This window comes from Limulus polyphemus, unplaced genomic scaffold (assembly GCF_000517525.1).
Source record: "Limulus polyphemus unplaced genomic scaffold, Limulus_polyphemus-2.1.2 Scaffold433, whole genome shotgun sequence".
Lineage (NCBI taxonomy): Eukaryota > Metazoa > Arthropoda > Merostomata > Xiphosura > Limulidae > Limulus > Limulus polyphemus.
Window position 1 is genome coordinate 200,898 of NW_013666043.1, and position 18,746 is coordinate 219,643.

Consider the following 18,746-nt stretch of genomic DNA (forward strand, 5'->3'; position numbering starts at 1 on the left):
AAGTTTTTTTTTGAGGCGGTAAATTTCATTTGTTCTTGTCCTCGTGCCGACGTAGATCGAAATTCTTTTGACTTTGCAAGTTTAGCTATGGTTTTGTAACAATTGTGAACAAAGATTTGTTTTACTCGTTCACTTTTTTTTTAGTGTTTCTTTTACTACCCGAATTCTAAGTTATTCTCTGCAGTACATTTCACGAATCTGTGTTTTGCGAATACTTTTGAGCGTAGCTGTTTGTAATCAGTATACATGGATATCGCAGTCCATAATTTTGAATTGATAGACGAAAGTAAATGTAAGCAGAACCCAGCACCAATTCTTGGGCTACTCAACTCTAAACGAATAGTGGAATTTGACTGTCGCTCTTAGAGAGCATTCACGGGCCAAAGTGCAAAGAACGATGTTATAATAACGGAACGAATCTTGGATTCACAAACCCGGCAACTAACCACGAGGTTACGCCTACCCTTTACAAACTGAGATCTTATAATGTGAATTCTGCCTAAAGGGTCAGGAACGATACATTTGCATGATTGAAACTTTGATAAAGATACATATACTTAGGGTAACACCAATTTAATTCATTAATGGATGTAAAGAACACTATAGCGTTAAGTGTTTAAGCAAGAAAGAGATAACTAAATATTTATCTTGTCTTATTAAAGCTGAACATAGACAGTTATAAAGTAATACTACACATACCGATCGGCTTCGCTAAACATTAAAAGCTACTAACTAAAAAAGATAATTTATTTTATGTCAACACTTTAAGAGTTGGTAATTTATGTACAGATCCGCTAAAATGATCAGAACAGATATATATATATAGTATGTGAATGTTCTTGTTCAATGATGTTTCTCTACCCAGAAATGAAAAGGGAATAGAAATTAGACTATCAAAGTGTATGATTTTTATATGCTACTAATTTTCTGACTTAAGGCTACCATTCTTTCTGTAAAGCCAGTTAAACGTTTGGAATACACTCAAAGTCGATGTATAGAAGTAATATATTGACAGCATTCTCTATGTAGATCACACATTGTAAACACAAACTTAAATGTGATGGGTCAGTTTAAAATGTCCTCAGTCACATGGAATACAAAGTTGGTTTGGTTTTTTGAATTTCGCGCAAAGCTACACGAGGGCTATCTGCGCTAGCCGTCTCTAATTTAGCAGTGAAAGACTGGAGGGAAGGCAGCTAGTCATCACTACCCACCGCCAACTCTTAGGCTACCCTTTTTACCATCGAATAGTGGGATTGACCGTCACATTATAATGTCTCCACGGCTGAAAAGGTGAGCATGTTTGGTGGGTCAAAATTAGTTTAAAATTAGAGAAACGTATATCTGAATCATAAGTATTTCTGGCCTGCCGTTTAACCCACATATGCATAAGGTGCCCTTCAGGTTGAAAATTCCAATTCCTATTATAATACTTCCTGTATATTAATGTTTACGTTTTTTCCTCTTCATTACTATCTATATATGTATAATAAGAAATATCTAAAATCATATAACATTATTGTATGCAGGAGAACTGACAAAAGGTACATAATATGATTTATAAATTCTTCCAAGAACCGATTTTCAGTGATTAAGTGTTTTTTTTTATATATTTATGAGTGTGGACATGATAAATTAACGGGGATTAATATATATCAATCCAAGCACTTAACTTCATCTAAAGTGTATTTCATGGTTAAGTGTTTTTTTATATATTTATGAGTGTGGACATGATAAATTAACGGGGATTAATATATATTAATCCAAGCACTTAACTTCATCTAAAGTGTATTTCAGTGGTTATGTGTTTTTTTTATATATTTATTAGTGTGGACATGATAAATTAACGGGGATTAATATATATTAATCCAAGCACTTAACTTCATCTAAAGTGTATTTTATATTCTCCTCTTTGCCCAGATATTGACTTTCGACTGGAAAGCGTATCAATAATCTTGACATCAATAGAAATACATCACATATTTGTGTTTCTTTTTTCTTTTACACAATGAAACGTGAAAGTGTATGTTTAAAATACAGCCAGCAAAAGGCTGCGTGTTTCATTTTGACAAAGTAGTTTCAGGAACAAATAAATGAAATACGTTTGCCTGTGTGCATAGTGGCGTATGACGCAAATCTTTTCAGACATAAGAGAACAGAAAAACTAAGTATTGATTTGTTAGATGTCTTAGTTGAGGGATGTTTTAAAATATATATGTAGTTCACCATTCAAAAATTAGGGCATAAAAGTAACTTAAACAAATAATTATGCGTTTTCACTTAAAATGTATTGTCGCCACATTGCACTATCTGCTCTGTATACTATGGAGACTCGAACCCCGAATTTTAACATTATTAGTCCGTTGACTTACCGCTGTCCCACCGAAAACAATATATATATATATATATATATAACAATCTGGCTTATATTTTCAGTGGCGGCTCCAGAAACGTTTCGGGGGTGGTCTCAAAAATAAATCGACCTCTTCCTTGAAGAGACAAGTATCATTCATAGATGCAAGTATACTTTAGAACACCGATAGGAGCGTAGCGTACTCGGCCGTATTGGGTGGTTCGGGCCACCGCGGGATCACCTCCTAAATCCACAACTGCTTTTTTTTTTTACAAAACAACATGAAATACACTACTTACTGATTTCTTTACAGATTTCAGTCTGATCAACTAGTCTTAGTAATTCTAATTTTCTAGGTTTAAAGTAGCTGAATTGAAACAATCTCACTGTTTCTGTAAATACTTAGAAATGTGATAATACTAACACGTGTAAATGACAAATGAGTGACGAACTGTTTCAAATTCATCATGAACATGTTTTACAATAGTTTGTTATAGAACTGTTCCTGAGCATGTTTTCTTACAATCATCAGAAAAAGAAGGAAAAAAACTGGAGATAAAAATGGTGAATTTACAAAGAAGTTTGATGATAACAAAATATCTTAATCAAATTGATATTATAGTTTTTTTCTTAGCTGTTAAGTATATTTTGATGAAAGTAACGTTGGTCGTGTATATTCAGAAAGTGAATCAGTTAAAACATCCCTTTGCTTGTCGTTTTTTACATTATCTTGCGTTCATTGATGATTTATTACAAGTCTCATGTGAAGGCGCTATATACTGTTTAGGGAACAGTTAAGGTTTGATATATATATCTCTATTAGTCACTAGTTTTTTCTTGAATTAAAAATAAACCCATTGATAATATAATCGATATTTGTAAAAGCAATAGGTACCGTTTTCTTACACGATTTATACCAATATATCCAGTGTGACTGATGTCCAAGTAAAGGCCGTTAGATAAGAGTAATATTTCAAGTATAAATACATGATTATAGCCACTGGAACTGAAGAGGATATATAAAATAAGCATCATTATTTGAATATATAATATATAGGCTTCTATCAACAGCAGGAAGCAGCTCTAAAATATTGTATTTAAAATTCAAGTAAAAGATAAGCAATATTAATAACATATTATAAGGAACAGTAGAAACAACTTTGCAAAATTTGATAAACATATTGCTATGCTGACCATTGAAATTAGCTTCATTTTTTTAAAGAAATTAGAGCTAAACATTTTAATTTCCATAATCAGATTAGAGTTAATGGCTTGGACTATATTTTAAATAATGCTAAATAAATTAGAAAAGCGTTTTTACTTAACCATAAAATGCGTTACGTTGCTTCAAAGACAAAATATTTTTCCCATTAAAGATGGACTCCGTCTTTTAACGTGTCTTCATCGATTGTATGAAAATAGATTTAAACTACATTAGAGATCCCAGAATATTGTTGAGCGCTGCTCTTACTAGCGTTCTTAAGCAAAAGCTAATAGAAATCTTATGTTATACATAGTAATACACTACATACAATGTTTATGCCTAGCTAGCTAAGAAGTTTATAAAATGTACTTCTATAAGGTAAGCTGTAGATAATAACTAAGAAAAGGAGCTTATAAATTAATGAAGTCAATTTTATGTAACAAACTAGCTAGAAGTACGTAATTCCCCATATCAGTACCTAAGAAAACCAATTCCAATAATGATTAAACTGCATTAAGTTATCATCGCTGTCAACTATAATCTCAATAATACCTCACAAGTTCGGACTATTTAGTTCAATGTATATATATAGTAAGCTCACAGTGTAAAATAATCGTCACACGTGTAAGCATTACTTTAGAAATACGGTACAATTATTTGAAACATTATAACCTATAATAACAATTAACGTAATTTTAAATAAAAAAGAAATGTGTCATTGCTTAAAAAAAACACACCTAAAAATGTTAAAGAAAATTTATGCGAACTTTTAGATATGGAGTGCGTCGTGAGGCACCCGTTTCAAGGTTAACAGACGTTTCGCCTTTGTAAGGTATTTTACTATAGTGTGTAGGAGGTTTTGCACATTAATTAAGGTATTGCACTTAAGAAGTTCGCCCACAATTTAACACCTAGAACTGATGTGGTTATCGCTTAGAAATGATCTTACGATATGTAGTAGTTTTAAGCGATAGCTTGAGTGACGATTGAACAGCTACATTTCTTATTTATTTGCCTTTTTTATATACAATTCCTAAATAAAATATCGAATTCTAATCAAATACACTATTAATGAGAGTATATGAATCGTAAACAAGGACATTTTGTTTAAGGTATATAATTTTATTGCTGTATATAGATATATCTGTTAAAGATATACTTTTTTCTCAGGATATGTTCCTTTCTCATCTTCATAGTATGGACGGGATATACAACGGTTCAGGAGATATAATTCTGCACGCCCTTTCAGCCGTAGGGGCGTTATAATGTGACGGTCAATCCCACTATTCGTTGGTAAAAGAGTAGCCCAAGAGTTGGTGGCGGGTGGTGATGACTAGCTGCCTTCTCTCTAATCTTACACTGCTAAATTAGGGACGGCTAGCGCAAATAGCCCTCGTGTAGCTTTGTGCGAAATTCCAAAACAAACAAACAATTACTTTATTATATAGGATATCTCCACATACAGAAGGTAAGTGCTTTAGGTGGAACTACACAATACTTTCAGGATATCTCCACATACAGAAGGTAAGTGCTTTAGGTGGAACTACACAACACTTTCAGGATATCTCCACATACAGAAGGTAAGTGCTTTAGGTGGAACTACACAACACTTTCAGGGTATCTCCACATACAGAAGGTAAGTGCTTTAGGTGGAACTACACAACACTTTCAGGACCACCTAAAGCACTTACCTTCTGTATGTGGAGATACAGAGTCGGGTACACCTGTCATCAGCCCAAGCTCAGTATACCTTGAAAAGAATTGTGCAGTTAATCCAACGGTCCATGGTTGTCACTCGTAACCACAAAATCGTGCTCACAGCTTTAGGGCTGTTGGTACGTTATAAAACTGACGGTAAGTTCCAGTTATTTGATCAGAGTGACGGCACACAAATATCCCTGTATAACTTTGCACCAATATCCGTAACAAACTGTTAAAGGTATATATATATATATATACCTCCAATTAAAGTATGCTGCTTTATTAACTGTTCGATGTGCTGTCATTTAAGCTATGTAACTTTACACAAGAAAGTTATTTGTTCAGGTACTAAATACTTACATTTAGGTTTAGCGACTCTGTTCAAGGCATGTTCGCTATTTGTTTTCGTACGTATAATTGTTAGGGCTATATCAAAATACTCAAACGATCAACATTGCATAATACACAATTAAATGTTTATTTATAAATCAATAAACGGTTCTAAAAGACACTCAACATGTTTCGACGTTGTTCATGCCATCCTCAAGAGTGTCTCTTACGACTGTTGACTGATTTCTAAATACAAATTTAATTGTGTATTATATTACGTTGATCGTTTGAGTATTTTAATATATTTTAAATATTTACACAAGTTCCTTGAATTTTAACCAATTGTTAGAGCTATATAATGCTGCTCTGTGCCTGTGAATTTGTTCAAGATGTATAAAACAGTTTAGGGTACAGCAATGAAAGAAATTTATGGAACCAAACGCCACCCATACAGTAGTCACAAACAACAAGTAATGGACAAGCAGTTTCTACATTTATTAATGGTATAAACTATTATTACAGTAAATATTTAACAAAAAACGAGTAAGTTGTACAATGCGCTAATATTTTGTATGTGTGCCCATTTCTTTGCACAGAGCATAGCAGATTGCTTTCATACAGATTATACAGGCCTGCGAATTTCAACTTCATAAAAGTTATTTTAGTTTTAATAACGGATTTTCCATGATTCAGCTACGCAGATTTCGAAAATAATACATATATTTTTTTCTATCACGTAAGGTTTTTTATAAATCTGGAAGAAAAAAACTCTTACTTAGATCAAATTATTATTTCGTTTACCACAATGAACATGTTTTAATATTATTATGCTTGTTAACAAAAATACAAACAAGCTGAATAAATATGCATTCTCATTCATCCTGATTTGTGTGTGTGTGTGTGTGAAATCTAAGTCTTTTAGATTCAAAACTACGTGTTGTGGTCTTTCTTTTATGTATTGCGTTATGACGTTTTATGAAAAATCTGTACGTGATGAAAAAAAAATGATATCATTTTCGCATTCAGCGTATAGGAATTACCGTAGAACATGTAAAAATTTAAAGACAATAAAACATCGCAGGCCTGTATTATTAGTGTATAACTGTGCTTCAAATATCTTATGATACTCCCTAAGATTCAGCCAAGCTCATACAATTTCAAGAGTATCAGGATTTTCTGTAAATGTCATGGTTGTGATCGTTTTCATCGGCCTCTTACTGTCAAGATATCCTTGGAATCATTTTCTTGGTGTAAGATTAATCTCCACCTGATGAGTTGTGCTTCAGTACTGGTAATCTAGACATATCAGGTTACAATCAATTTTATGTAGATTACCAAAACATACCCCCAATCTTGTACTCGACCATCGTCTGTCTCGTAAAGAATATACTTTGAAATGATGAACATAATTTTTGTATAGTTTCTATTTTATTCCCCGTCCACTTCTATTATTAACAGTATTAGTTTCGCGTACCATCTTCACAGTCTAACATGCAGCTTCTACTGAAATATGAAGTTTCATCGTTAATTTTCGAATAAAATGTCGTTGGCCAGCCAAAACTTTCTTTCCTACATGCTTGTCATGCGGTATTCCAGTCTAGAGAGTCATAACTGGAACAAATTACTATTACTGGGCATAAAGTGATTGCCCGTAGTTTTTATAGGCTTTATACTAGTGTGGCAATTTCTGATTTACTGGATCAATCGGAGTGTAAACTATTAACACGTGACTGTATTCTGGTGGAGTTAATTATCACACGATAAAATGGTGGCATTCCTGTACTACTTGCTTTCTGTCATCGTTTGTCCTCGTCGTCTTAATATGTTGTCCCTTTCTTAGAGTTGTGGATCGTTGTTCGGGATCTGTAAATTGTTCTTGAATATATATATATATATTTAAGGCACGTTGTGTAGCTTAGGACATACGTTTTTGCGCACTGCTAATGAGTTATGATCAGGGTCTGCAAGTTCTATTCAAAGTAATGTTTTGTTGAAGCCTTTTAGATAGTTTGAAGAATCGGTTCAACCCTGATTAATCTCAGTGATAAATCAAAGTAATAAAATTAACTATTTTTCAGCCTTGAACGCGCACACACACACACACACACACATATTTATATATATACGAATATGCTTATGATATATATATAATACTGTAACATTAAATTGTCTATAAATTACAAGATGTCTCTAATGTTGTCACTGACGAAGTTAAAAGCGTTTTATTTGTCTCGTCTTGTTGTTTTCCTATATTTTCTATTTTTGAATATTGCTTGTTAGTAAAAAATCTCTGGTTCTGTTTCTAAAACAGATTGTGATTAAAAATTCACACATCTTATGCATACTGCATGTAACTCATATGTTATTCATGTATTCTTTCTGCTCTACCATCCAAATTACAAATGTTTGATTGAAGTGAGATAAAAAGAGGTTTGGACCAAGTAAGCTTAAAGTTTTTTTACCTCCTATTTATCCGTCTGTGTTGACACTGATACTACTTTTACTTTCTTACGCATGTTATTTACTATAAAATATTGAGAATTGCGAACAATGAGATTATAATTATGAATCACGCTATAATTTTATTGAATCTTCAAGATGTACTTTGAATTGTGTGATTGTTATAACTCTTAGAAAATTGTTATAGAAAATAAATGATTAGACTTCAACAAAATACTGACCCTTTAAATTTGGCAAGCAGCTAAAACTAGAAGTACCCATTTTTGGAAAACAAATTTACAACACACAAAGTTATTCATATAGAACTGTTCTTTAATGGACCCGTGGATGTCACATTGCTTACTTTGAAGATGAGGACTGACATGGACTGTTGGTTAGGGTACTCGACTCGCAATCTGTGGGTCGCGAGTTCGAATTCCTTTAAAGAACATGCTCGCCCTTTCAGGTGTAGGGGCGATATAATGTGACGGTCAATCCCAATATTCATTAGTAAAGAATAACCCAAAAGTTGGTGGTGGCCTTCCCTCTAGTCTATCCCTTCAAAATTAGGGACGGTTAGCGAAGATAGCCCTGGAATAGCTTTGCGCGAAATTCAACAAACAAACAATATATTGAGAGTGTCTGCAACAATTTCATTGCTTAAAGACATCAAAGTTTAGAGTTTTCAAACTTTTATATCCACCTTACTTCCAACACGACTGTAACGTAGCTACTACAGGCTTCACATATTCATAACATACTGTCATGTTTCGAAGTTTAATAGATTTGTCTTTGTCATTTACACAACATCGCAGCTAATTGTTGAAACTTATAATTAACGGTGGTACTGTTCATACCTGTCACTAACATTTGAACTTTATCTGCACTGTAAAGTTTACTAAGTTATAATTCTATGCATATAATTTAAGGTTTCAAAATATAATGCAATACAAAACATAATAAAAACAAAGTTAATTTTACGTGTGATAATGCCATTGCGTGATTAATAAATCAAGGTTTTGGGTTTACCCAGGATTAAAGTTAATCAATAAATCAGTTACATCCATCTTATCTCGATGTTTCACGGTCAGTGGTCTGAACATCAATTTGTCATTCAGCTGTATCATAAAGCACATGGGAATAATGTGTGGTTTGCTGTGCAACGATCTCTTGGAGATGTTGCTGTCAATTCCTGCTGTTTTTAGTAGCTATTACGTAGTTGGTAGTAGTTAAACTGCCTCTCTCTATGTAATACAAATATATACGTATTTTGGTAATTTAAATATATACAGTAAAGGAAGTAACAAATTCGAAGTCAATTTCAAAGTTTGATATATTTCTAAATTAACCCTTGAAATTTCCAGAACGTTTCCTTAATCTTATTAAGATTATTCAAACTGTTTGCCGAGTTGTGTACCCACCTCCAGAATTTAAAGAATTCGCTTCATTTGATAGTTAAGTATTATTTTAAAACTCGGAACTGACTCCAGCACTGAATAGCTAAACTTCAGGCTCACCTTAGAATTGGTTTTTATATTTAAACGTAGATTAATGGCATAACTCTAACAATGATATCATTACCAGGCTTCTGAACACTTAGTTCAACTGTGAAGGTAACATAAACATTATGAGTTTAATTTTTTAAACTATGAGATAAATCTTGAAGTTGTCTCCTGTATTGAGTAGTCTCATTAATATTTCTACTCATAACAACGTCTCGTGACAGGTTTCTTAATTAATCCTCCTATTAGCATCTAGTAGCAGACAAAACCATGGAAGTCATTAGATTAGACATCGGACAATTGACGTATTAGTGTGTGCGTTCTATTGGATTAATGTTCGTATTCGGTTAAAGCTAGCCTGAATATTTTCCCTTTCATTAATTACATATGTAGTATAATATGGAAAATTAAAGCTTTTTAATACTAATGAACATTTGCTCTATTAATGAAAAAGAATATGCTTGTGATCCTTTTTTTCTCGTTCTGCGTACTCTCCTAAATTTAGTCTTTCTTTCTGCTTTAGCACCATGCAAATAGGGGAGAGATTACATGTATAAAGTAGTAATAATATCAGATTCCTATATTGTATGATATAAGATTAAACATTATAACAGTTAAGAATTGTAAAACTGGTATTTAATGTGCAATCATATCTTCCTTTGTTTGTTATTTAACATACAATCATATCTTCCTTTGTTTGTTATTTAACATGCAATCATATCTTCCTTTTTGTTATTTAATGTGCAATCGTATCTTCCTTTTTTGTTATTTAATGTGCAATCGTATCTTCCTTTTTGTTATTTAATGTGCAATCATATCTTCCTTTTGTTATTTAATGTGCAATCATATCTTCCTTTTTGTTATTTAATGTGCAATCATATCTTCCTTTTGTTATTTAATGTGCAATCATATCTTCCTTTTTTGTTATTTAATGTGCAATCATATCTTCCTTTTTTGTTATTTAATGTGCAATCGTATCTTCCTTTTTATTTAATGTGCAATCATATCTTCCTATTTTTTCAAGTTTGTGAGTCATTTCAATAAAGTATGAGAAACTTTGAATGTAAATTGTTTACCATAAAAATAGTGGCAGAAGTAATTGACAAGTTCAGATGTCATAACAGCATGATAAAAAAAACGGATGTAGTATTATTCAGAAGTTACTGTTTAGCTTACATACAATATTGCACACACATTATTTCATCCTACACTCGTGATAGCCTTATTTTAATCAATGTAATTGGTATCATAGCTGTAGGCAATCAGTAAATTATGAAATATATTTTATGCAGAATATTTTCCGGTGTAATGACTGCCGAGTAAACTAAAGAGTAATCTGTGTAAGTGAAACTGTATTGTTAATTTGTATTAGAGCCACAGAATGTATGTTTAACAACACATGTGGGTAAATTTTTCTGTCTTTTTAATCGGTTTTAATTCGTGACAGATAAACAATAGATCTTATTCACGTATTGCGAAGTTCTTCAGAAAGTCTATCCTACGTTTGTTACCATGACAACTAAAACTGTCATGAAACGATTCTTTTCTATAGCACGTTGATCCATTGTTTGGGAGATATTACCAAAAACCATGCTGTAGCGTGCAAGAACAAAATATTATGTTTCTACTGAAAGAGAACACACTATCAACTCTAGCACTGATAAATGAAAAGTAGCGTAGTTCACTTTTAAATATCTTACTATTTCTGCATCCACATGCTCCCTCCTACACCTCTTAATCAACGTAAACATAACTAGTTGAATATTCCAAGTTATAACCACCAGCTTTGCGATTTATACATATATTAAATAGACAGACAGACAGATACACATATACCAGTTAGTAATATATAGATAGATATGGAGAAACAGGAGGTATTATACTTAGTGATTAGCATACTTGTGCTAAGCAGACTTTTATGAAGACTATGATTAATTAGAACATTAGAAGAGCATTCATTAATCTTCTCTAACAAGTTGACAGGCAGGTGTACGAGATGAATTCATTCCGTCAACTTAGTATCTAGATTTTGAGTCAAGGTCATAAATTTATATGAATAACATATCCCGGAAAACGTATACTGTGTGTAAAAATCCAAGAATACACAATGACTAGGACCTCATGTCAAGCAGAGTTTTATTGTCTTTACTTTGAGAAACAATGGATAGCTTACCTGGTTTGTGAATCCAATAGTTTATGGTTTGAGTTCCGTTACGCATTTTGCGGCTGTGGGTAAGGGTCAAATCTTACTATTCGTTCAGATTAGAATAGCCTGTAAGAGTTACATGTTGGTGCTACTAACTAGCTGCCTTCTCTCTCTTGTCTTTAACTTCAAAATTAGTGTTTATTTTACGCAGATATCCCTTGTGCAGCTTTGCGCGAATATAGAAAACAATCAAACAATAATCTTAGTCATCACAGCAAGATCATCTTTCCCTTGAATAACTGCTTCTGCTTTACAGAGGTTGGGTAGTTATATTAAAACGATTTTGGAGCATCTCCACGTCGTTACTGAATATGTTGCTACGTTAGGTCAGGCTGTATCTGACGGCGTGCACCTTAACAATAGCCTTGCAGTGTAATTTTGTTTACATCGCCAAAGGCTACGTCCTAATGCTTTCATGTCCAAAGCACATCTCTTACCTCTGCCTATTTTCCATAATACACCTAGTGTACGAGGACAGAGGTTTTCCAGTTCCCATTTCAATAGTCCAATCACACAGAAAATCATAGATGCTGCGTTCAGCAACTTGACTGTTATGTTTCCATGTGGAATAACATGAATAACCTTTTTATTCTTCAGCTGCTTGAGCTATGCAACGGTTGAACTAATATGCCATGGAAGTAACTTGTTTCACTTTTTTCACTATTCCAGGCAGACATTCTTCTTGATTATGGGGCATTGGATAATTTTGGCACTGCCTTTTGCACCCGTGGATTCTCACCTATGACAAGATGTCACTTTGCTTCCCATGGTTGAAGTACGACTTGTTGCAGGTCTTCTTCTGGATAGTCCAGGGTCCTCAAGTTGATCCTTATTCCTATATTTTCCAATGCCGTTAGATATAAAGGGTATTTCCTTCTTAGAAATTCTAAATCCCCAATATCAAAGAAGTCTTTATGATCTGAGTGTATAAATATTTTGCGTTATGATGCAGTGGCATCACTCTTCCAATATACGTAATTCCAAACAATATCAAAATGTAGTTCTGATTGCGTTCCATTGCGAGTTTATATCGGCTACGATTTTACGTGACGTCCTGATTTGCATATCCAAACTCGTTTTAATATAATTTACATGAACCCTTCGTATAAGATGACGTAGAGAGTTTGTGTTCTTCACTGTTCCAAACACTTGGTTAATAGATTACTAGTAATAAGCTGTAACCAAACCCCTTCAAATAGTTGTGAAAAAAAGACTCTTTAGGTCTGAGTTCTGAGTGGGCTATTCCAAGACATTTTTTGATACCTTGAAACTAGACATGGGACGCACGTGCTTTGTGACTCACAATGAGCATTTCTATTCTGAAAGAGCTCTCGCTGGATAAAAACTGTGTTGTGATTTCTGAAGCCTGGTAATTTCCATTCTATTGATATTCATTACCACTTATATGTTTAAGTATTTCAGGGATATATCCCCTCTCAATCCACAAAATACAACACACTCACGCCAAAATCCTCACCACCACTACAGTCCGTAGCCAACACTGCACAATCACGATCAAATTATTCACCTGTCTGCCTCAGACTCCCGTTTACCCATAACTTTGAAATGGCTCTCATTACTCTGGAAGATTTGAAACCAACTTTCGAAATTTCACTGTTGATGGTTCGCGCTTTTTACATAAAACAAAATCGTACCAACCATTCTTGGAGGCGATGTATATTTGTTTCACCCATTTCAAAGTACTTGATTTCAAGGAAAGCACGTTGCAAAGATCTAACAGGTGGTGTCCATTCACCTGTGGCAAAACTGGATAGAGTAATTTCACCGTGAATTTGTTTTAAAGATGAATCATGGCACTTTTTGATAATTTTAATAGTGAATTGTTCTACCGTAATAATGGATTTTTCGAATTTCCGATACTGTTATATGGCGTTATGTATTTTGACTAGTTGATATACAAGTATTCTAAATTTCTAGAAGCCTATAATCTGTTTTCTCCTAAATTAATTTAATTCCTAGTCCATTTCATTTATTAAAGAGCTGTCTGGATAGTTTTGGTAGGGCAGTGTTTTCACAAAATTCAGCCATGTGAAATTCGAGTTTTTTGTTAACTAAACTTTACGATTTCTTTTTCTTCAGTGGTTCACCAGGATTACAATGTTCAGGTTGTAAATGGATATTCAATTCAAGGTAACATAGCAGTATTGAGGTGTAACATTCCGAGTTTCGTTAAGGATTACGTCACAGTGACATCATGGAAGAGAGGGGACAATCTGAAGATTATATCTGATTTTGAGACAGGTACTGCAACATTCATCGGGAAAAATAATTTAATCGTTATTTTCAAAACTTAATTTTAGTCATAAGGCTCTATTTTGTGTGTAAGTACAGGAGTCTACATTTATGACATATTTCAATCTAAAAATTAGCATCATCACTAAAATATTATTTACGGTGTTTTTTAAATGTGATTAATTTAGGAATTTATTTTATTAAAATATTTTCATGTTTATAAAAAAATGATATAAAAATGTAACTGTTGTTTACACACTAGGGTGAATTTTCTACAGAATTTTATTCTAGTTCGTGTCTGTTTATAAAATTAGATGAAGTATTCGACTGAAGTTTATCCAATTTTCATATTATTCTCAGCCATGATATATATTATATTAAAAACATTACTAGACAAAATAGCTTAACTTTGTATTAAGTACAACCCCTCTTTATCATCAAACTGAAAATAACCAAGAGGTGAGGAGTTACTGAGGGATAACAAACATGTTTCAAATTAATATCAATTAAACATTTGGTTTCGTAATACGTGCATTATTGATTAATTAACTTATTATCATTGCTATAACATTGCTTATGAATGATGTTTTTTCTTCTATATATAGTTATTTTGTTACGTATGTTTTTTGTTTCTGATTAATATAATGCCCCAATTTGCCACAGGAGGACGCTACCTGGTCTTTCCAACGGGGGAGCTACACATCCAAAATGCTTGTGCTAAAGATGGATTCACTACTTACAGTTGTACTACAAGAAATAGCATGAGGGGAGAAGTGAAATCCAGTAGATCGTTTGGCAAGTTAGTGGTATCAGGTACAAACTGAAAGAATTTGTTCTTGTTTTTTTTAGTTATCTCTTATTTTATGGGTTCCATTTAGTTCTAAATAATGTTGTGTTTAAGTAGTATTAGTTATGCTCCAAAAGTTTTATGTTTCAAACGTGTCAGGTATGTTCCACAGATGTATTTTAATAATATAAGTTACTTACCGAATATCTTTGTGTTGTCTTAGTTTCATTGTACCATGAGGGATATATTCGATACAAGTACAGGTGTGGTTCCAATGGATAGCAAAGAGGCAGAGTATCAAAATCCATATACATAAGTTACCCATAAGGTCAATAATAACAGTGATAAATATAAGTACGTACCCCTCCCCTTTGTTGAAACGTTGTACATTTGCTGTTATCTTACATTTATATTAAAGTTTTCTTCATTACCCATTCAAGCCGTCTCCAACCATTGTTAGTCTCAAAGTGGGTTCCTCGTCACCGAATTTGTACCCTATGTATTGATAACTGAATGTATTACAATCGCAAAAATCATATTCTCAGGGATTTTTAGAATGCTAGAAAGCTAGAATTGACATTATACACAGTTAGACTTGAATGTGTTACATTTAGTACAGTAAAACTCTAGAGATTAATTTGTTGTCAGGTTAATCCAAACACAAATGTAACTGAGTCCCCTCTCTGTCTTAGAGTCCCATGCAATTTTACGTGTTGCATGTGCTTGGAATCCTGGTGGCTACAAACAGAAACAAATGGCGAAAAATATATTTGAAAGTTTTATTTAAATTTATTCTAAGACAGCCAGTACACAAAACACGGTAACTGTACAAGATAAATATCTCTTTCTGTGTTTCCAGATGACAAAAGTAACAGGCCGCCAAGAATCAACCACAGTCAAACTCGAGTGGGCATTGAGATTGGTCAAGATGTGGTTCTTCCCTGCGCTGCACAAGGATTTCCTCCTCCAATTTACATGTAGGTTCTTAGTAGTATTTTTCATAAACATAGTCTTCTATAGCTTGTAGAGCTTAGGGTACTCTGAAACATAATCATTTGGAACACTCACACAGTGCTTTGGAAAATTATAGACTGAAGTTCCTACATCGTGTCCTATAGCCAAATCAGTTGGATTCTAGAAAATATTGATCAGGAATACTCATTATGTATTCTAGAACGTTGTTCTCTATAACATTATTAGGAGGAACGAACTACATTGTGCAAGTCAATTAAGGGATAATAGGAGCTTATAATACTATAACTATGACAAGGCAAACGAGTGGCTTAAATAATGACAATCATCCCCAGTCTCAGTTCATTGTTATGCAAATCGGGTTTTTGGTGATCAGCCATGTGATCTGAAATGCAAATGACTGGTCATTAATTCTGTGATAATATATAGAATCCTCACAGAATATTGTTTTAGTTATTTCAGTACATCATGGTATATAAAGTGGCCCATGTTGTTCACAAACTATGTCTACAACCTCGACCTAAAAGAAGAATGGAACGGCTTTTAAACCAATGGTATAATAGTCCAGGCACGTCAACAAGGCATGCCATCGTACACACCTCGAGCAGACGAACGACTGCTATTTTTTTTTATTCTGGCTCACAATGATCTCGGTGTATCTGCTCCAAGGTTGAATGGGATATTCAAAATCACAAGTGGACATCGTATTAGCGTATAGATGGTTAGAAACATAGTTCTTGCTAGTAAGCTAGATGTCCAATGGGATTCTTTCCTCTTAAAGTATGAACCAACTCACCTCCAACGATACCAAGAACATATCCAGTGGACCAATGATATATTGAGCAATATAGTTTTATAGATAAGTCTTCGTGACGTTAGTGGTCCAGCCAACCTCTTCACCATGCAGCCAGATAACAGGAATATGTTCACTTGAACGTAATCTAGAACCAGATCCAGTTCCATTTTCGTGCCGGAACACGACAGACATTGCACTGGTAGAAGTAAGGTTTGGGCTGGAATAGACATTAGTGGTCAGCCAACCACTTCACCACGTACGTAATCTAGAACCAGAGTCAGTCCTATTTTCATGCAGGAACATGACACGTGTAGCAGTGGTGAAAGTACAGTCTTGGCAGGGATAGATATTAGTGGCCAAACCAACTTATTAATTCTGCAAAATGGTACTATTAATGTCACACATTGTGTTAACTACTTACTACAACCCTTTGTGCCTTCATCGTGTTAAACTGGTGAAAACACACCTTGAAACAGATAGAATGAACTGAATTGAGTAGGCTACATATTCCCTAGACTTAAATCCATCGAGCCTTTGTAAGATGTTCTTGACATCATGTCGTACTCCTTCAAATGACTCTAAACACTAATAAGGAAACGAATACACTGGAAATAGCTATTTTAGAAGAGTAGGGTCTGAGATTATTATCAACATTTTGATCTGAAGTATGATTTTCGTTGTAATCATACTTCATATTGAAGTGAAATGTTATGAAATATAAAATGTAAGGCCAGCTTTACCAACTGATCATTTGCGAAAGTAAGCTGAATGAACTATGTATATATGCACCAGAATAGCTTATTGAAGGTTTGACAAAAATATTAAACAGAATTTGTAGAGGAGAAGGTTGTCTAGAAGAGTAGAAAATGTAAACAATATGTTCAATTTTGAAAGGTAGAGAGAAGAAAATATACGATGAGCAATTGCGTGGAATATCATTGTTGAATACAAGTTATAATATATACACTTTAGTCATTGTTGAATACAAGTTATAGTATATACACTTCAATCATTTTTGAATACAAGTTATAATATATATACGCTTCTATCATTGTTGAATACAAGTTACAATATGTACGCTTCAATCATTGTTGAATACAAGTTATAATATGTACGCTTCAATCATTGTTGAATACAAGTTATAATATATACGCTTGAATCATTGTTGAATATCAGTTATAATACATACGCTTCAATCATTGTTGAATACAAGTTATAATATATACGCTTCAATCATTGTTGAATACAAGTTATAATATATACGCTTTAATCTTGGAAGAATTGGTTTGGTTATTGTTAGGCACAAAGCTACACAATGGGCTATCCTTGCTCTGCTCACTACGGATATCGACACACGAATTTTAGCGTCGTAATCCTGCAGACTTACCGCCGGGCCACTGTGCATCTTGGAAGAAAGAATTATTAATTGTATTGAGGAAAAGAACATTCTCACAGAATGCGAAGCAGGCTTAGGAGAGGAACGTGACAATAGCTAATGTTTATAAACATTAAAGCAAAACAGTTGGAGAAATAAAAAGAGAGAAATTGTATGCACTCTTCATAGATCTGAAAGCAATTTTTGACTTAATTAAGAGAAACAAGATATCTAATGTTATGTATAGAACTGGAATAGGAGGAAATATGATAGACACAGAATCGAAATTTTATAAACTGATAATTAATGTAAAAACAAGTAAAGAAAAACTTTTCAAATGTAAGGACGGCTAATATTAATCCTTCAAAAACAATACAAACAAGTCAGTAGAGATGACATTACCATCATCCCTACATAATAGTACAGGCAAGAATTAACGTATAGAAATATATATATAACTATTCAATAACAATTGAGTTTAATTTATCCTATTTTTGTCTGTTAACATTCTATTGCACTGTGTATCTGTGCTATTATGTGGATTAATATTAGTCGTCCCTACATTTACTTCATTTTTTATAAAAAAAAGTTTGTTTTTTTTTACTTTTTTTAATGCAGTGTTTCAATAGACATAGGAAGGTTGTATTTATAACCAAGTTCTAAATACAATAAGGTTCCAACTGTAATATTTATTGTTTATCTACTTATTGTTTATTGGCTGGTAATTCCTGTTTCACCATGTACTTAAACTTTTTTTAAAGGAAAATCAAATATTTGTAAGAAAGCTAACTTCAAGGAATAATGATAACATCGTTTACACTAGAATTG

At 33.3% G+C, this 18,746-nt stretch overlaps 1 protein-coding gene across 3 annotated transcripts in view; it reads left to right on the forward strand.

Moving 5' to 3' along the window:
- LOC111085503 (Down syndrome cell adhesion molecule-like protein Dscam2) overlaps positions 1-18,746 on the forward strand; it is a 114,304-nt gene that overhangs the window by 45,815 nt on the left and 49,743 nt on the right. For all 3 annotated transcript variants that reach the window (XR_002610340.1, XM_022384380.1, XM_022384381.1), the window contains exons 3-5: positions 13,836-13,997; positions 14,652-14,801; positions 15,635-15,752. Coding sequence is in view for 2 of the 3 variants with exons in the window: in XM_022384380.1 (XP_022240088.1) it covers positions 13,836-13,997; positions 14,652-14,801; positions 15,635-15,752 (430 nt within the window). In the remaining variant the exon portion in view is untranslated. The remainder of the gene's footprint in view (positions 1-13,835; positions 13,998-14,651; positions 14,802-15,634; positions 15,753-18,746) is intronic.